General features: G+C 44.8%; 1 protein-coding gene and 1 pseudogene across 2 annotated transcripts in view; one reads left to right on the forward strand and one right to left on the reverse strand.

Annotated features, from left to right (window-relative positions):
- LATS2 (large tumor suppressor kinase 2) overlaps positions 1-3,278 on the forward strand; it is a 96,402-nt gene extending 93,124 nt beyond the window's left edge. The window contains exons 8-9 of one of the 2 annotated variants that reach the window (XR_004428873.1): positions 786-2,028; positions 2,191-3,278. Coding sequence is in view for 1 of the 2 variants with exons in the window: in XM_033177021.1 (XP_033032912.1) it covers positions 786-1,280 (495 nt within the window). In the remaining variant the exon portion in view is untranslated. Of the gene's footprint in view, positions 1-785 lie in introns of both variants that reach the window. The other variant, XM_033177021.1, reaches the window with a different exon arrangement.
- Positions 3,279-7,033: 3,755 nt separating this feature from the next.
- LOC117063775 lies at positions 7,034-7,130 on the reverse strand (annotated as a pseudogene).
- Between the last annotated feature and the right edge of the window lie 7,987 nt (positions 7,131-15,117).

A 15,117-nucleotide genomic window follows, 5' to 3' on the forward strand; every position in this document is an offset into this window, starting at 1 on the left:
TAAAAAATACAAAAAACTAGCCGGGCGAGGTGGCGGGCGCCTGTAGTCCCAGCTACTCGGGAGGCTGAGGCAGGAGAATGGCGTGAACCCTGGAGGCGGAGCTTGCAGTGAGCTGAGATCTGGCCACTGCACTCCAGCCTGGGTGACAGAGCGAGACTCTGTCTCAAAAAAAAAAAAAACCCATTGCCATAGCTAAAGAAATAACTTTAGCTGATCACCTGAGGCCAGGAGTTCGAGACTAGCCTGACCAACATGGTAAAACCCTGTCTCTACTAAAAATACAAAAGTCAGCCGGGTGTGGTGGTGGGCTCCTGTAATCCCAGCTACTCGGGAGGCTGAGGCAGGAGAATCCCTTGAACCCAGGAGGTGGAGGTTGCGGTGAGCCAAGACCGCACCACTGCACTCCAGCCTGGGTGACAGAGCGAGACGCCATCTCAAAAAAATAAAAATAAATAAATAAATAAAATAAATAACTCGTAGACCATCGTTCTCTTCATTTTTATGGAAAGCACAAAATTCTTTGGCTAAACAGTATTTCTGATAGAAGAAAATCAGTATCTTTTTGTCTGCATTTGACTGGTCATCCTGGCCTCAGGCTGTGAGCCATCGACTGAAATGACACTGACTTTTTATGGCTGCTGAGATCAACAACTGCTGCTTCTGTGTCTATTCTAACTCCTCTCCTGTTGTGAAACTAAACTTATTTGAAAGTCACATCATCACATGCTGTCCCAGAACTGCCCAAGATGTGAGGAGAACCTAACACGTTGGTTCTGTTTCCTCAGGTGATAAACTGGGAGAACACGCTCCACATTCCAGCCCAGGTGAAACTGAGCCCTGAGGCCAGGGACCTCATCACGAAGCTGTGCTGCTCTGCAGACCACCGCCTGGGGCGGAATGGGGCTGACGATCTGAAGGCCCACCCCTTCTTCAGCGCTATGGACTTCTCCAGTGACATCCGGAAGCAGCCAGCCCCCTACGTTCCCACCATCAGCCACCCCATGGACACCTCGAATTTCGACCCCGTCGATGAAGAAAGCCCTTGGAATGATGCCAGCGAAGGTAGCGCCAAGGCCTGGGACACGCTCACTTCCCCCAGTAACAAGCATCCTGAGCACGCGTTTTACGAATTCACCTTCCGGCGGTTCTTTGATGACAATGGCTACCCCTTTCGATGTCCAAAGCCTTCAGGAGCAGAAGCTTCACAGTCTGAGAACTCAGATTTAGAAGCCTCTGATCTGGTGGATCAGACTGAAGGCTGCCAGCCTGTGTACGTGTAGATGGGGGCCAGGCACCCCCACCACTCGCTGCCTCCCATGTCAGGGTCCCGGAGCCGGTGCCCTAACAGGCCAATAGGGAAGCCGAGGGCTGTTTTGTTTTAAATTAGTCCGTCGATTACTTCACTTGAAATTCTGGTCTTCACCAAGAAAACCCAAACAACAAGACACTTTTGAAAACAGAACTCAGCATTGCTTTCAATAGGCTTTTCAGGACCTTCACTGCATTAAAACAATATTTTTGAAAATTTAGTACAGTTTAGAAAGAGCACTTATTTTGTTTATATCCATTTTTTCTTACTAAATTATAGGGATTAACTTTGACAAATCATGCTGCTGTTATTTTCTACATTTGTATTTTATCCATAGCACTTATTCACATTTAGGAAGAGACATAAAAACTGAAGAACGTTTGATAAGAAATCTCTGTGCAATAATGTTAAAAAAAAAAAAAAGATAACCCTCTGCTCAGTGTCACGGAGACCATTTTATCCACACAGTGGTTTTTGTTTTTTATTTTTTCCCACATTTCAACATTGTGATATAATGTTAAAAGCTGCTTTTTTTTTTTTTGGCTTTTTGCATATTCTAGTATAATAGGAAGTGTGAGCAAGGTGATGTGGCTGTGATTTCCGACGTCTGGTGTGTACAGAGTACTGCATGAGCAGAGTTTTTCTATTATAAAATTACCGTATCTTGCCATTCACAGCAGGTCCTGTGAATACGTTTTTACTGAGTGTCTTTACATGAGGTGTTGCAGACAGTGTGCTGATAACGTATTGTGTGGACAGCAGGTCCTGTGAATACGTTTTACTGAGTGTCTTTACATGAGGTGTTGCAGACAGTGTGCTGATAACGTATTGTGTGGACAGCAGGTCCTGTGAATACGTTTTACTGAGTGTCTTTACATGAGGTGTTGTAGACAGTGTGCTGATAACGTATTGTGCGGGTGACCTCTTCGCTATGATTGTATCTCTTACTGTTTTGTTAAAGAAATGCAGATGTGTAACTGAGAAGTGACGTGTGTGTGTGTGTCTTGGGTGTGATTGGATTCTTTTGTGGGGTGGGAAACTGAAACATTTGTCATATACTGAACTTATATACATCAAAAGGGATTAATACAGCTATGCCAAAAATTTTTAAATTAATCATGGACACACGTCCATTTCTGTAGTCCATATGCTCTTTCATTCTTGGTAGAGCTGGTATGTGGAATGCCATACCTCTGACCCTACTACTTAGCTTTTTACTGACAGGCTGCCCACACTGAAAGCTTCAGTGAACGTTCTTATTCCTGTTTTCTTCTGTTACCATCAGGAAACTGAGCGATCTAACGGTTCTCTCACTTTTTTTGTTTGTTTATTTTAGTGTGCTTTGAAGTGTCAAATCTTAACTTGGTTTAAACAATACATATTTCTAGCCTTTGTAAAAAAGCAAAGATTCTTCAAAATGACATTGGAATAAAAAAATAAGCCATACATATTTTCTTAGAAGTATAGATGTATGTGTGTGTGTATACACACACACACACACTATTCCTTATTTCAAATTAGTATGATTCCTATTTAAAGTGATTTATATTTGAGTAAAAAGTTCGATTCTTTTTTGCTTTTTAAAAAATCTGATGCTTCATAATTTTCATTATATTATTCCACATATTTTTCCTTGAAGTTCTTAGCATAATGTATCCATTACTTAGTATATATCTAGGCAACAACACTTAGAAGTTTATCAATGTCTAAACTAAAAAAATAAAGATTCCTGTGTACTGGTTTACATTTGTGTGAGTGGCATACTCCGAAGTCTGCTGTGCCTGTCGTCATGACTGTCAGTATTCTTGCTATTTTATAGTCGTGCCATGTTGTTACTCACAGCACTCTGACATACTTTCATGTGGTAGGTTCTTTCTCAGGAACTCAGTTTAACTATTATTTATTGATATATCATTGCCTTTGAAAAGCTTCTACTGGCACAATTTATTATTAAAATTTTGAATCCAAATCCCGTAGTTGGTGTCATGTCTTACTGGAGTTTGTAAGTCCTTGCCTCTCTCAGCATGTTCTAACTCCCCCACGTTTCCCCTGTGACACACATGAGCCAGGGTTGCACAGCACAGACAGGGCTGTCTCAGGAATGGCTGGGGGTGTGGAAAAGCAGGCTTTCCAGGTAGACACACAGAGTCCAAATCAGGCTGTGATTCTGTGACCAACTTAGGTAAAATGGGAACAAAATATGCCTCATTAGGATTATTAAGTGGCTTAAGTGGGATATCAAGTAAATATGGTGGGTGATCAAATAAATCATGAATAAGAGCTCATTCCCCAGCATAATATGTTAAACTGAGGGGACAGTTATAGCTCCTGACCTTTCATTTTAAATGGTTGGTGAGGCCGGGTGCGGTGGCTCACGCCTCTAATCCCAGCACTTTGGGAAGCCGAGACTGGCGGATCACCTGAGGTCAGGAGTTCAAGACCAACCTGGCCAACATGGTGAAACCCTGTCTCTACTAAATAACTAAATATACAAAAATTAGCTGGGTGGGGTGGTGGGTACCTGTAATCCCAGCTACTTGGGAGGCTGAGGCAGGGAGAATTGCTTAAACTTGGGAGGCAGAGGTTGTAGTGAGCTGAGATTGCACACTGCAGCCTGGGTGACAGAGCAAAACTCCATCTTAAAAAATTAGACTGGGTGCAGTGGCTCATTCCTGTAATCCCAGCACTTTCAGAGGCCAAGGCGGGTGGATCATCTGAGGTCAGGAGTTCAAGACCAGCCTGACCAACATGGTGAAACTGTCTCTACTAAAAACACAAAAAAATTAGCCGGCCGTGGGTGGTGTATGCCTATAGTCCCAGCTACTTGGGAGGCTGAGGCAGGAGAATCACTTGAACCCAGGAGGTGGAGGTTACAGTGAGCTGAGATCGTGCCACTGCATTCCAGCCTGTGCAAAAAGAGAGAGACTGTCTCAAAGAAGATAGATAGATAGGTGATAAAGATTGATGATATTAAGAAATCTGGAAAATTTTTAAAAGAGTTTGTATACTTTAAATAGGTACAGTTACATGGTTAGAAATCAAAACATACTGGCCAGGCATGGTGGCTCACACCTGTAATCCCAGCACTTTTGGAGGCCAAGGTGGTAGATCACCTGAAGTCAGGAGTTTGAGATCAGCCTGGCCAGCATGATGAAACCTCATGTCTACTAAAAATACAAAACGTAGCTGGGCATGGTAGTGGCCACCTGTAATCCCAGCTATTCAGGAGGCTGAGGCAGGAGAATCGCTTGAACCCGGGAGGCAGAGGTTGCAGTGAGCTGAGATTGCGCCACTGCACTCCAGCCCGGGCGACAGCAAGACTCTGTCTCAAAAAAAAAAAAAACATAAAAGTGATATACAAAAAAACTCTCCTTCATTTCCAGTCATTCAATTCACCTCCCCACAGACAACAAATGATATTATTAATAATTTACTGGGCATTCTTAGAGGAATGAAAGTTTATGTGTACACAGTCCAAGAAAAAATTATATATACTTTTTGCCTCTTACAGAAATGAGAGAATATTAGGCATATTTTTCTGCATTTGCTTTCTTCACTTGGCAGTATGTCTTGGCACGCTATATAGCAGCTCATAAATTTATCGGCCGGGCGCGGTGGCTCAAGCCTGTAATCCCAGCACTTTGGGAGGCCGAGACGGGCGGATCACGAGGTCAGGAGATCGAGACCATCCTGGCTGACACGGTGAAACCCCGTCTCTACTAAAAAATACAAAAAAACTAGCCGGGCGAGGTGGCGGGCGCCTGTAGTCCCAGCTACTTGGGAGGCTGAGGCAGGAGAATAGCGTGAACCCTGGAGGCGGAGCTTGCAGTGAGCTGAGATCCGGCCACTGCACTCCAGCCTGGGCGACAGAGCAAGACTCCGTCTCAAAAAAAAGAAAAAAGAAATTTTTTTTTTATTCTTACTGCGTAGTATTCCATTGTGAGGGTATTATAATCAAACCAGTCCCATATGGATAGACATATAGTTTCTGACCTTTTCTGATTATAAACAGTGTTAGAATAAATAACCTCTTATAACCATCATTTGTGTATGTGAAAGTAATTATGTGGGACAGATTCCTAGAGGTGCAACTCTCGGGTGAAAAGTAAGGTGTATTTGCAAGGTTTATTGCCACATTGCCCTGTGCAGATGTGAGCAGTTTCTCCCCAGCTCCCTCCTGCACACTTTGCTGAATGTGCCAAGAAGGCAAGGCCTGACTGCTCTTTATCTGAGCCATTTCTCAGGATTGGATTTGTAGGGAGCAACTTTAAGGGGTAAGATGATGTCTCTCTCCAAGACAAAGAGCAAGTTTGCTTGCTGCTTGACAGAAAAAAGATTCCCCAAGCTTGGTATACCTCAGCAGAATCATCTGGGTCTTCCCCCTTGCCCCAGTGGGACTTGAGAACAAGGGGAAACTGATGCAAACATGTGTCATGCTGCTTGCTGTGCTATGAAAAATAAAGTCCTTTGTCTCTGATCCAGGAATCTTTGTCTTAGTTCAGCATCCATTAAAGCAGGGGTCCCCAGCACCCAGGCTGCTGACTGGTACCAGTCCATGGCCTGTTAGGAACGGGTCTGCACAGCAAGAGGAGAGTGGTGGGCGAGTGAGCATTACTGCCTGAGTCCCACCTCCTGCCAGATCAGCAGTGGCATTAGGTTGTCATAGAAGCCGGACCCTATTGTGAACTGCACATGTGAGGGATTCAGGTCGTGCACTCATGAGAGTCTAATGCATGAGCTGAAGTGGAAGAGTTTCATCCTGAAACCATCTCTCCCCCGTCCATGGAAAAACTGTCTTCCACGAAACTGGTCCCTGATGCCAAAAAGGTTGGGGACCTCTCCACTCAAGAACAGGCTAATTTAATGCCTTATAAAAGTAGGGAAGGCCAGGCGCCACGGCTCATGCCTCTAATCCCAGCACTTTGGGAGGCTGAGGCAGGCAGATCGCCTGAACCCAGGTGTTCAAGACCAGCCTGGCCAATATGGTAAAACCCCATCTCTACTAAAATACAAAAGTTAGCTGGGCATGGTGGCTCATGCCTGTAATCCCAGCTACTTGAGAGGCTGAGGCAGGAGAATTGCTTGAACCTAGGAGGCAGAGGTTGCAGTGAGCCGAGATTGTGCCATTGTACTCCAAACTGGGCTACAGAGCGAGACTCTGTCTTGGGGGAAAAAAAAAAAAAAAGCATAATCAAAAAGATCTTTGATATTAAGTCAATATTTGTAAGTAGTACTATGCTAGGTTTTTGTGGTTTTGTTTTTTGTTTGTTTTTTTGTTTTTTTTTTTCGGGACAGGTTCTTGTTCTGTTGCCCAGGCTGCAGTGCAGTAGCATGAACATGGCTCACTGCAGGCTTGACCTCCTGGACTCAAGTGATCCTCCCACCTCAGCCTCTCAAGGAGCTGGGTAGCTGGGACCACAGGTGCGCACCACCATCCCTGGCTAATTTTTTTATTTTTTATTTTTTGTAGAGACAGGGTCTTCCTATGTTGCCCAGGCTGGTCTCGAACTCCTGGGCTTAAGTGATCCTTATGCTGGTAGTATTAATCCCATTACATCTTTTTCCATCAGTAAAAAAGCTTTTCCTTTACAAGAGCATTTTCCATTTCCAACAGAAGCCTACATTGAGTGGACAAAATTAGCTTATTCACCTTAGAAAAGAAAAATCTTATTGGACACTGGGATGAAATGCATATGGGTTATTGTGAGTTTTTTCCTAAGTTCACATCAGATGAGTAATGTGCCAATGGAACAGTTTGAGGGAGACACATCCCACATGAGTGTGAAAACCCAATCATCATGCTTAAAAAGTACAAAGTGATTGGAGGCTGTTGTTAGAATGAAAACCACTCAAATGGCAGTGTTGTTCTTTTCAGTTCACATCAGACACTTATAATTTTTTTGTTTTGACTATCAAACATTTCAGAAAACTCAAGAGAAGGAAGGTCTGTCATATTTACTGATATTTTTGCTTACCATGTGTCTTTCTTTTCTTCCTGATGTGCTAAGGCTTTTTCTTTTTATCTTTTTCTTTCTTTTTAGAGAACCTCCTTTAGCCGTTCTTTTAGGGGAGGTCTATTGGTGACGTTCCCTTAGGTTTCCTTCACCTGAAAATGTCTTCATGTCCCCTCCCTTCCTGAAAGGTATTTCCACTGGCTACAGGATTCTAGGTTGATAGTTTTCTTTCAGCACTGGAAACATGCTGTGCCGCTTCCTCCTGCTCTCCGTGGTGTCTCAAGCGGATCTGTAGCCATTCTAATGATTTTCCCCTGTGCATAGAAAAGGCGTCTACTCTGGCTGCTTTCAAGCGTTTCTCTTTGCTTACTTTTCAGAAGTTTAATTAAGAGATTCTTGGCTTAGATTTATTTGGGTTTTTACTGTTTTTGGTTCACTCAGCTTCTTGAATCTGTAGGTTTATTTTTATGGCCAAATTTGGGGTCTGGGGAGTTTTCAGGCATTATTTCATCCAGAAGTTTTTCATTCGCACCTCTCCTCTCGAACTCTACTTCCACAACTCTACTGATACAAATACTAGATCTTTTGTTATAATTCTTAAGGCTCGGCTCTCCCACCTCCACATCCCCCTCCATTTTTCTCAGTTATTTACATTGGATAATTTCTATTGTTCTAGCTTCCAGTTCACTAATTCTTTCCTCGGGCCCTTTTATTCTGCTCTTGAACCCATTCACTGAGCTTTTCATTTCAGTTTTTTAGTTTTTGTTTTGTTTTGTTTTTTGTTTTTGTTTTTTGAGATGGAGTTTCGTTCTTGGTGTCCAGGCTGCAATGCAATGGCGCGATCTCAGCTCACCGCAACCTCCGCCTCCCAAGTTCAAGCAATTCTCCCGTCTCAGCCTCCTGAGTAGCTGGGACTACAGGTACATGCCACCACACTGGCTAATTTCTTTATTTTTAGTAGAGTTGGACGTTCATCATATTCGTCAGGCTGATCTCGAACTCCTGACCTCAGGTGATCCGCCCACCTCAGTCTTCCAAAGTTCTGGAATTACAGGCATGAGCCACCATGCCCGGCCATCTTTTAGTTCTAAAGTTTCCATTTTTGAAGCCAAGTGTGGTGGCTCATGCCGGTAATCCCAGTACTTTGGGAGGCTGAGGTGCGCAGATTACTTGAGGTCAAGAATTCGAGACCAGCCTGGCCAACATGACGAAACCCCATCTCTACTAAAAATACAAAACATTAGCCAGGCATGGTGGTGCGCACCTGTAATCCCAGTTACCTGGGAGGCTGAGGCACGAGAACTGCTTGACCCAGGAGGCAGAGTTTGCAGTGAGCCAACTAGGCACCACGGCAGTCCAGCCTAGGCGACAGAGTAAGACTCTCCAAAAAAAGAAAAAAGCCAGAATACAAGAGTTGGGGTAGGTGGGAAGAAAAGCAGTTTTAACTGGAGAGCCAGCAAACAAAGAAGATGGCAATAGCATTCTAAAATACTGGCTTACATTTTAACATTTACCACTGGGTTTTCAAAGGGAAACTTGGTAGGGGAAATGTGGGAATGGTGCAGGGTACAGGGTCCTGTGTGTCTTGTTCTGGTGGCTATCTTGGGTAATTACCTGTCCAAAGGTCTGATTGGCGTTATCTTGACTTCATCCTGGTGGTGGTGGACTAATTGTCATGACTCCCCCTAACTGGGAAGATTCTGCAGTGGGGGCTTCATGCCTGGTTTGTTTGAGATTAGCCTCTGGGGCTTCTTAAACAAGAATGTAATTAGATAAGCATGCACTGCCAGAGGGCAGTGTAGAGAGGGAAGGAATGAAGTGGTGAGAGGGGAAGGAAGACAAAGAAAGTGAGTGATTAAAATATATATATATATATATATTTTTTTTTTTTTTTTTTTTTTTGAGACGGAGTCTTGCTCTGCCACCCAGGCTGGAGTGCAGTGGCCGGATCTCAGCTCACTGCAAGCTCCGCCTCCCGAGTTTTACGCCATTCTCCTGCCTCAGCCTCCCGAGTAGCTGGGACTACAGGCGCCCGCCTCGTCACCCGGCTAGTTTTTTGTATTTTTTAAGTAGAGACGGGGTTTCATCGTATTAGCCAGGAGGGTCTCGATCTCCTGACCTCGTGATCCGCCCATCTCGGCCTCCCAAAGTGCTGGGATTACAGGCTTGAGCCACCGTGCCCGGCCTAAAATATATTTTTTAAACTGAGGTACTCGGTTACAGAGGGATCGCTTGAGCCCAGGAGTTCAAGGCTGCAATGAGCTGTGATTGCAACACTGTACTCCAGACTGGGCAACACAGTGAGACCCTTTCTCAAAAAAAAAAAAAAGGCAAAGTAAAATTTCCATTTCTTCCTCCTAGTTTCTGTTTCTTTGCTGATGCTTTTTATCTTGTGTTTCAGGAGTGTTTGTAATTGCTTATCAAAGCCTTTCTGTTGTGGCTGATTTTGGATAATTCTAACATCTCTGTCATCTCAGTGTTGGCTTCTATTGGGTATTTTTTTTTTTTAACTTAGTTTTGAGATCTTCCTGGTTCTTGGTGTGATGAATGATTCTTGATGGAAACCTGGATAATTTTTATCTTTTGTTGTAGCTGACTTGTTGACATTGCTTTGGCAGGGAAAGTGGACATGCTGCCTCATTATTCCCTAGGAACGTAAAGTCCCCACTCAGCCTCTTTGGACATTCCGGGTCAGGGGAGGCTGCTTGTTACTGCTAAGCCTGGGTGGGAGTTTCTGCTTTCCATGCTGTGTTCACCCCATGGGGTGGCCTCATTGCCACTGGGCAATGGTCAGTGAAGTCCTGACTCTCCTGGGCCTCCTCTGCTGCTGCCCTAGCAGGGAGTGGGAGGGGCATCTCATAACTACCTGGTAGACTAGAAGTCCAGGCTCCCCACAGGGCAGGAAAGGTATCACCAGCCAATGGGGAGGAAAATCCCAGCTCCCTACCAGGAGTTCTCTGACATCACTTAGGCAGGAACATCAGGGTGCTTTATTGCAGCCTTACAAGGATGGAATCCTAGGCTCCTCACTCAGTCATTCCTGGCACAGGTTGGGTGGAGCCACAGTTTTCTCTGTGGTGATTGCCTGGAGTACAGCAGTAATTGTCCAAGAGCTGCCTGGCTAGTCTACGTTTTTCCTCATCCTTTGGCTAGAGAAAGCAGTCTTTCATATGGACTTTTTTTTGTCTGCTTGTTGCTATCTCTGATTTTCCAGTGTCTCTATTCCAAGTCTGGGATATTGAGGCAAAAACAAATTACACGGTGGAGAGTGTTCTAGAGGGAAAATTCGCCACCGTGTAATTCCTTAGCTACTGAGATTCCTAAATGGTCTGCCTTCTCTCCACCTTTCAGTGAGAGCTTCGTTTTATATGTAATATCCAGGAGTTTTAGTTGTACTTAGCAGGAGAAATAAGGAGCAGTACACGCACTCTATCTTCCTAGAAGTGGAAGTGGGTTTCAATTTCAATTTCAATGGCAACTATTAATAGTTAAAATTCAAAATTCAGGCCAGGCATGGTGGCTCACGTCTGTAAATCCAGCACTTTGGGAGGCCAAGGTGGGTGGACCATTTGTGGTCAGGAGTTTAAGACCAGCCTGGCCAACATGGTGAAGCCCCGTCTCTACTAAAAATACAAAAATTAGCCAGGCGTGGTGGCGCATGCCTGTGATCCCAGCTACTCAGGAGGCTGAGGTAGGAGAATCACTTGAACCTGGGAGGCAAAGGTTGCAGTGAGCCGAGATCATACTCCAGCCTGGGCGACGGAGCCAGACTCCGTCTCAAAATAAACAACAAATAAAGGCCAGGCGTGGTGGTTCACGCCTGTAATCCCAGCACTGTGGGAGGCTGAGGCAGGTGGATCACGAGGTCAGGAGTTAGAGACCTGCCTGGCCAATATGGTGAAACCTCATCTCTACTAAAAAATACAAAAATTAGCCAGGCGTGATGGCACTCCAGTCTGTAGTCCCAGCTACTCAGAAGGCTGAGGCAGGAGCATCGCTGGAACACGGGAGGCAAAGGTTGCAGTGAGCCGAGATCACCCCACGGCACTCCAGCCTGGATGACAGAGTGAGACTCCGTCTCAAAAATATTAATTATTTAATTGAATTAAAAATTCAGTTCTTCAGTCACACCTGCCACATTTTACATGCTCAGTAGCTACATGTGGTAATGGCTACCATATGGGATAGCACAGGCATGGGAGGGTAGTCTTCAAGTTTGGCATGAATCTTTGTACTGACAAGCATCTTGCTGAATTCTGGGACTCACGCAAGTAGTCTTCATCTCTCCCTTAGGTGTCATGTGACGCTTGGGCAATAGAGAGAACACTGTATTCCTTAGGGATCGGAGTCGGCAATACCTACGGTGGCTCAGCCGCCTCACTGCTGTAGTCCTTCCCTGCCTCACTGTTCTGACCATATGGTACCTACTAGAACCACCTGTTCTGACCATATGGTCATATTGTGGTCATTCTCTTTTTTTTTTTTTTTTTTTTGAGATGGAGTCTCACTCTGTCGCCCAGGCTGGAGTGCAGTGGCCGGATCTCAGCTCACTGCAAGCTCCGCCTCCCGGGTTTACGCCGTTCTCCTGCCTCAGCCTCCCGAGTAGCTGGGACTGCAGGCGCCCGCCACCTCGCCCAGCTAGTTTTTTGTATTTTTTTAAATAGAGACGGGGTTTCACCGTGTTAGCCAGGATGGTCTCAATCTCCTGACCTCGTGATCCGCCCGTCTCGGCCTCCCAAAGTGCTGGGATTACAGGCTTGAGCCACCGCACCCAGCCATTGTGGTCATTCTCTTACATTCCCTGCCCCAAGTTCTATTTCCCTATGTAGTTCTATCACAGTTTTTAGTTAAGTCAATTGTCAATGTAATTATTATTGACTGCTAAAGTAGTCTTTGAACCAAATCATAGATTGTGATTATAGTTTCTTGTTTCTTATTTGTACAAAATTTGTTTCCTCTTGGACTTTTTACCTCATTTCTTTTATCTTTTATTTATTTATTTATTTATTTATTTTTTGAGATAGTATGTCTTGCTCTGTTGCCCAGGCTGGAGTGCAATGGCACGATCTCAGCTCACCACGACCTCCGCTTCCCAGGTTCAAGGGATCCTCTTGCCTCAGCCTCCCAAGTAGCTGGGATTATAGGCACCCACCACCACACCTGGCTAATTTTTTTGTATTTTTAGTAGAGACAGGGTTTCTCCATGTTTGTCAGGCTGGTCTCGAACTCCTGACCTCAGATAATCCACCTGCCTCAGCCTCCCAAAGTGCTGGAATCACAGGCCTGAGCCACTGCACATGGCTTACCTTATTTCTTTCATTTGCGTTGATTTCTTTGAAACTACAAGGGGTTTTTTCTTTCTATTTTTTACAGTGGATCTGTCAAACAGCAGGCTGTTTTCCAGGAGCGCAGATGCCATCCGCCTTCTCCTGCAGTCTGCACTGGCAGCTCTCCAAACCTGACAGACAGCTGTCACCTTGGGAGTTCTCTTTGTCACTTTTCTGTATTGGAGTGCATTTTTGTGAAATGCTGTCAAGTGCTGTATCTTCCTTTTTCGTGATTTACTCTTGGAAACTTTCTGAATTCTTTTGAATTCTTGCTTGTATGAAAATGTTCCTCTTCTACTTGACTGAAAATATGAGAGGGCATAAAGTTCTAGGATAAAAACTAGCCCTGCATTTTGAAGTCATCAGTGCTTTACTTACCTGCTTCCAGTGCTCCTGTGCGCGTCTAATGCTGTCCTGACTCTCGAGCCTGTCTGAGCGATCCCCCTGCTCTTTTTTTCTAGAAGCAGTTAGGATCATTTCTGTGTACCCAGTATTGTACATTTCATGATGATGTTTCTTGATATAGATTGTTCTCATTTATCGTACTCATCACTCTCAAAGCTTTCAACCTAGAGACCTGTGGCTTTCAGTTCTGAGACGTGTTACTCCATTACTTCTTTTTTTTTTTTTTTTTTGAGACGGAGTCTCGTTCAGTCACCCAGGCTGCAGTGCAGTGGCACGATCTCGGCTCACTGCAAACTCCACTTCCCAGGTTCATGCCATTCTCCTGCCTCAGCCTCCCGAGTGGCTGGGACCACAGGCACCGCCACCACACCTGGCTCATTTTTTGTGTTTTTAGTAGAGACGGGGTTTCACTGTGTTAGCCAGGATGGTCTTGATCTCCTGACCTCGTGATCCGCCCGCCTCGGCCTCCCAAAGTGCTGGGATTACAGGCTTGAGCCACTGCGCCGGGCTCCATTACTTCTTTAACCATTTCCTCATGCTGTTCTCCAGTCTCTATAGGTTGGATATTGATCTCCTCAATGGACCCGCTGGTATTTGTTGATATCCTATCATCCATGTCTCTTTTTATTCCACTTTTTGGAAAGTTTCATTGACTTTTTCATCAGGTTTTATATTAAAATTTTAGGTGCAGCCATTATCTTTTTAGTTCCTAAGAGCTCGTTCTTGGTCTCTAATCAATCTGTTCTCTTTTTTTTTTTTTTTTTTTTTTTTTTTTTTGAGGCGGAGTCTCGCTCTGTCGCCCGGACTGGAGTGCAGTGGCCAGATCTCAGCTCACTGCAAGCTCCGCCTCCTGGGTTTCCGCCATTCTCCTGCCTCAGCCTCCCAAGTAGCTGGGACTACAGGCGCCCGCCACCTCGCCCGGCTAGTTTTTGTATTTTTAGTAGAGACGGGGTTTCACCGTATTAGCCAGGATGGTCTCGATCTCCTGACCTCGTGATCCGCCCGTCTCGGCCTCCCAAAGTGCTGGGATTACAGGCTTGAGCCACCGCGCCCGGCCAATCTGTTCTTCTTTTATGTCTTCAATATTTGTCTTTATTTCTCTGAAGTTATTGTTTCAAGAGTTTTTTTTTTTTTTTCTTCTACTTCCTAAGTTGTACTTCCTCTGGATTGCTTTTTGTTATCTTTGTTTTTTCTGCTTGTTTGTTTCAAACTTTCTCTTTCATGCTGCAGGCTTTCCTTAGGTGACTCTGACCATATTTATTTACTTATATTATTTTTTTTTTTTTTTAGATGGAGTCTCGCTCTGTTGCCCAGGCTGGAGTGCAGTGGCAGAATCTCGGCTCATTGCAACCTCTGCCTCCCGGGTTCAAGAGATTCTCCCGCCTCAGCCTCCAAGTCATTGGGATTACAGGCACCTGCCATCATGCCTGGCTAATTTTTTTTTTTTTCTGAGACGGAGTTTTGCTCTGTCACCCAGGCTGGAGTGCAGTGGCGCGATCTCGACTCACTGCAAACTCCACTTCCCAGGTTCACGCCATTCTCCTGCCTCAGCCTCCTGAGTGGCTGGGACTATAGGCGCCTGCCACCTCGCCTGGCTAATTTTTTGTATTTTTAGCAGAGATGGGGTTTCACCGTGTTAGGCAGGATGGTCTCGATCTCCTGACCTCCTGATCCACCCACCTCAGCCTCCCAAAGTGCTGGGATTACAGGCGTGAGCCACCGTGCCTGACCATAATTTTTATATTTTTAGTAGAGACGGGGTTTCACCATGTTGGCCAGGCTGGTCTCAAACTCCTGACCTCAAGTGATTCGCCCGCCTTGGCCTTCCAGAGTGCTGGGATTACAGGCGTGAGCCACTGATCCTGGCCATCACACTCGTTCTTATCTGTCTTTGTTGTTATAGCCATCTTAGCAGTTGTGAAGTGATATTACATTGTGGTTTTGATTTGCATTTCCCTAAAGACTAACGATGTTGAGCCTATTTTCATGTGCTTATTGGCCATTTTTATGTCTTCTAAAAAAAATGTCTCTTCAAATCCTTTGCCCGTTTAAAAAATTGGATTATTTGTTTTTTGCTATTGAGTTGTAAAAGTTTTTGTATATATTCTGGATATAAATGCCT

The sequence above is a fragment of the Trachypithecus francoisi genome, unplaced genomic scaffold (genome assembly GCF_009764315.1).
Source record: "Trachypithecus francoisi isolate TF-2019V2 unplaced genomic scaffold, Tfra_2.0 Lachesis_group18, whole genome shotgun sequence".
Classification (NCBI taxonomy): domain Eukaryota; kingdom Metazoa; phylum Chordata; class Mammalia; order Primates; family Cercopithecidae; genus Trachypithecus; species Trachypithecus francoisi.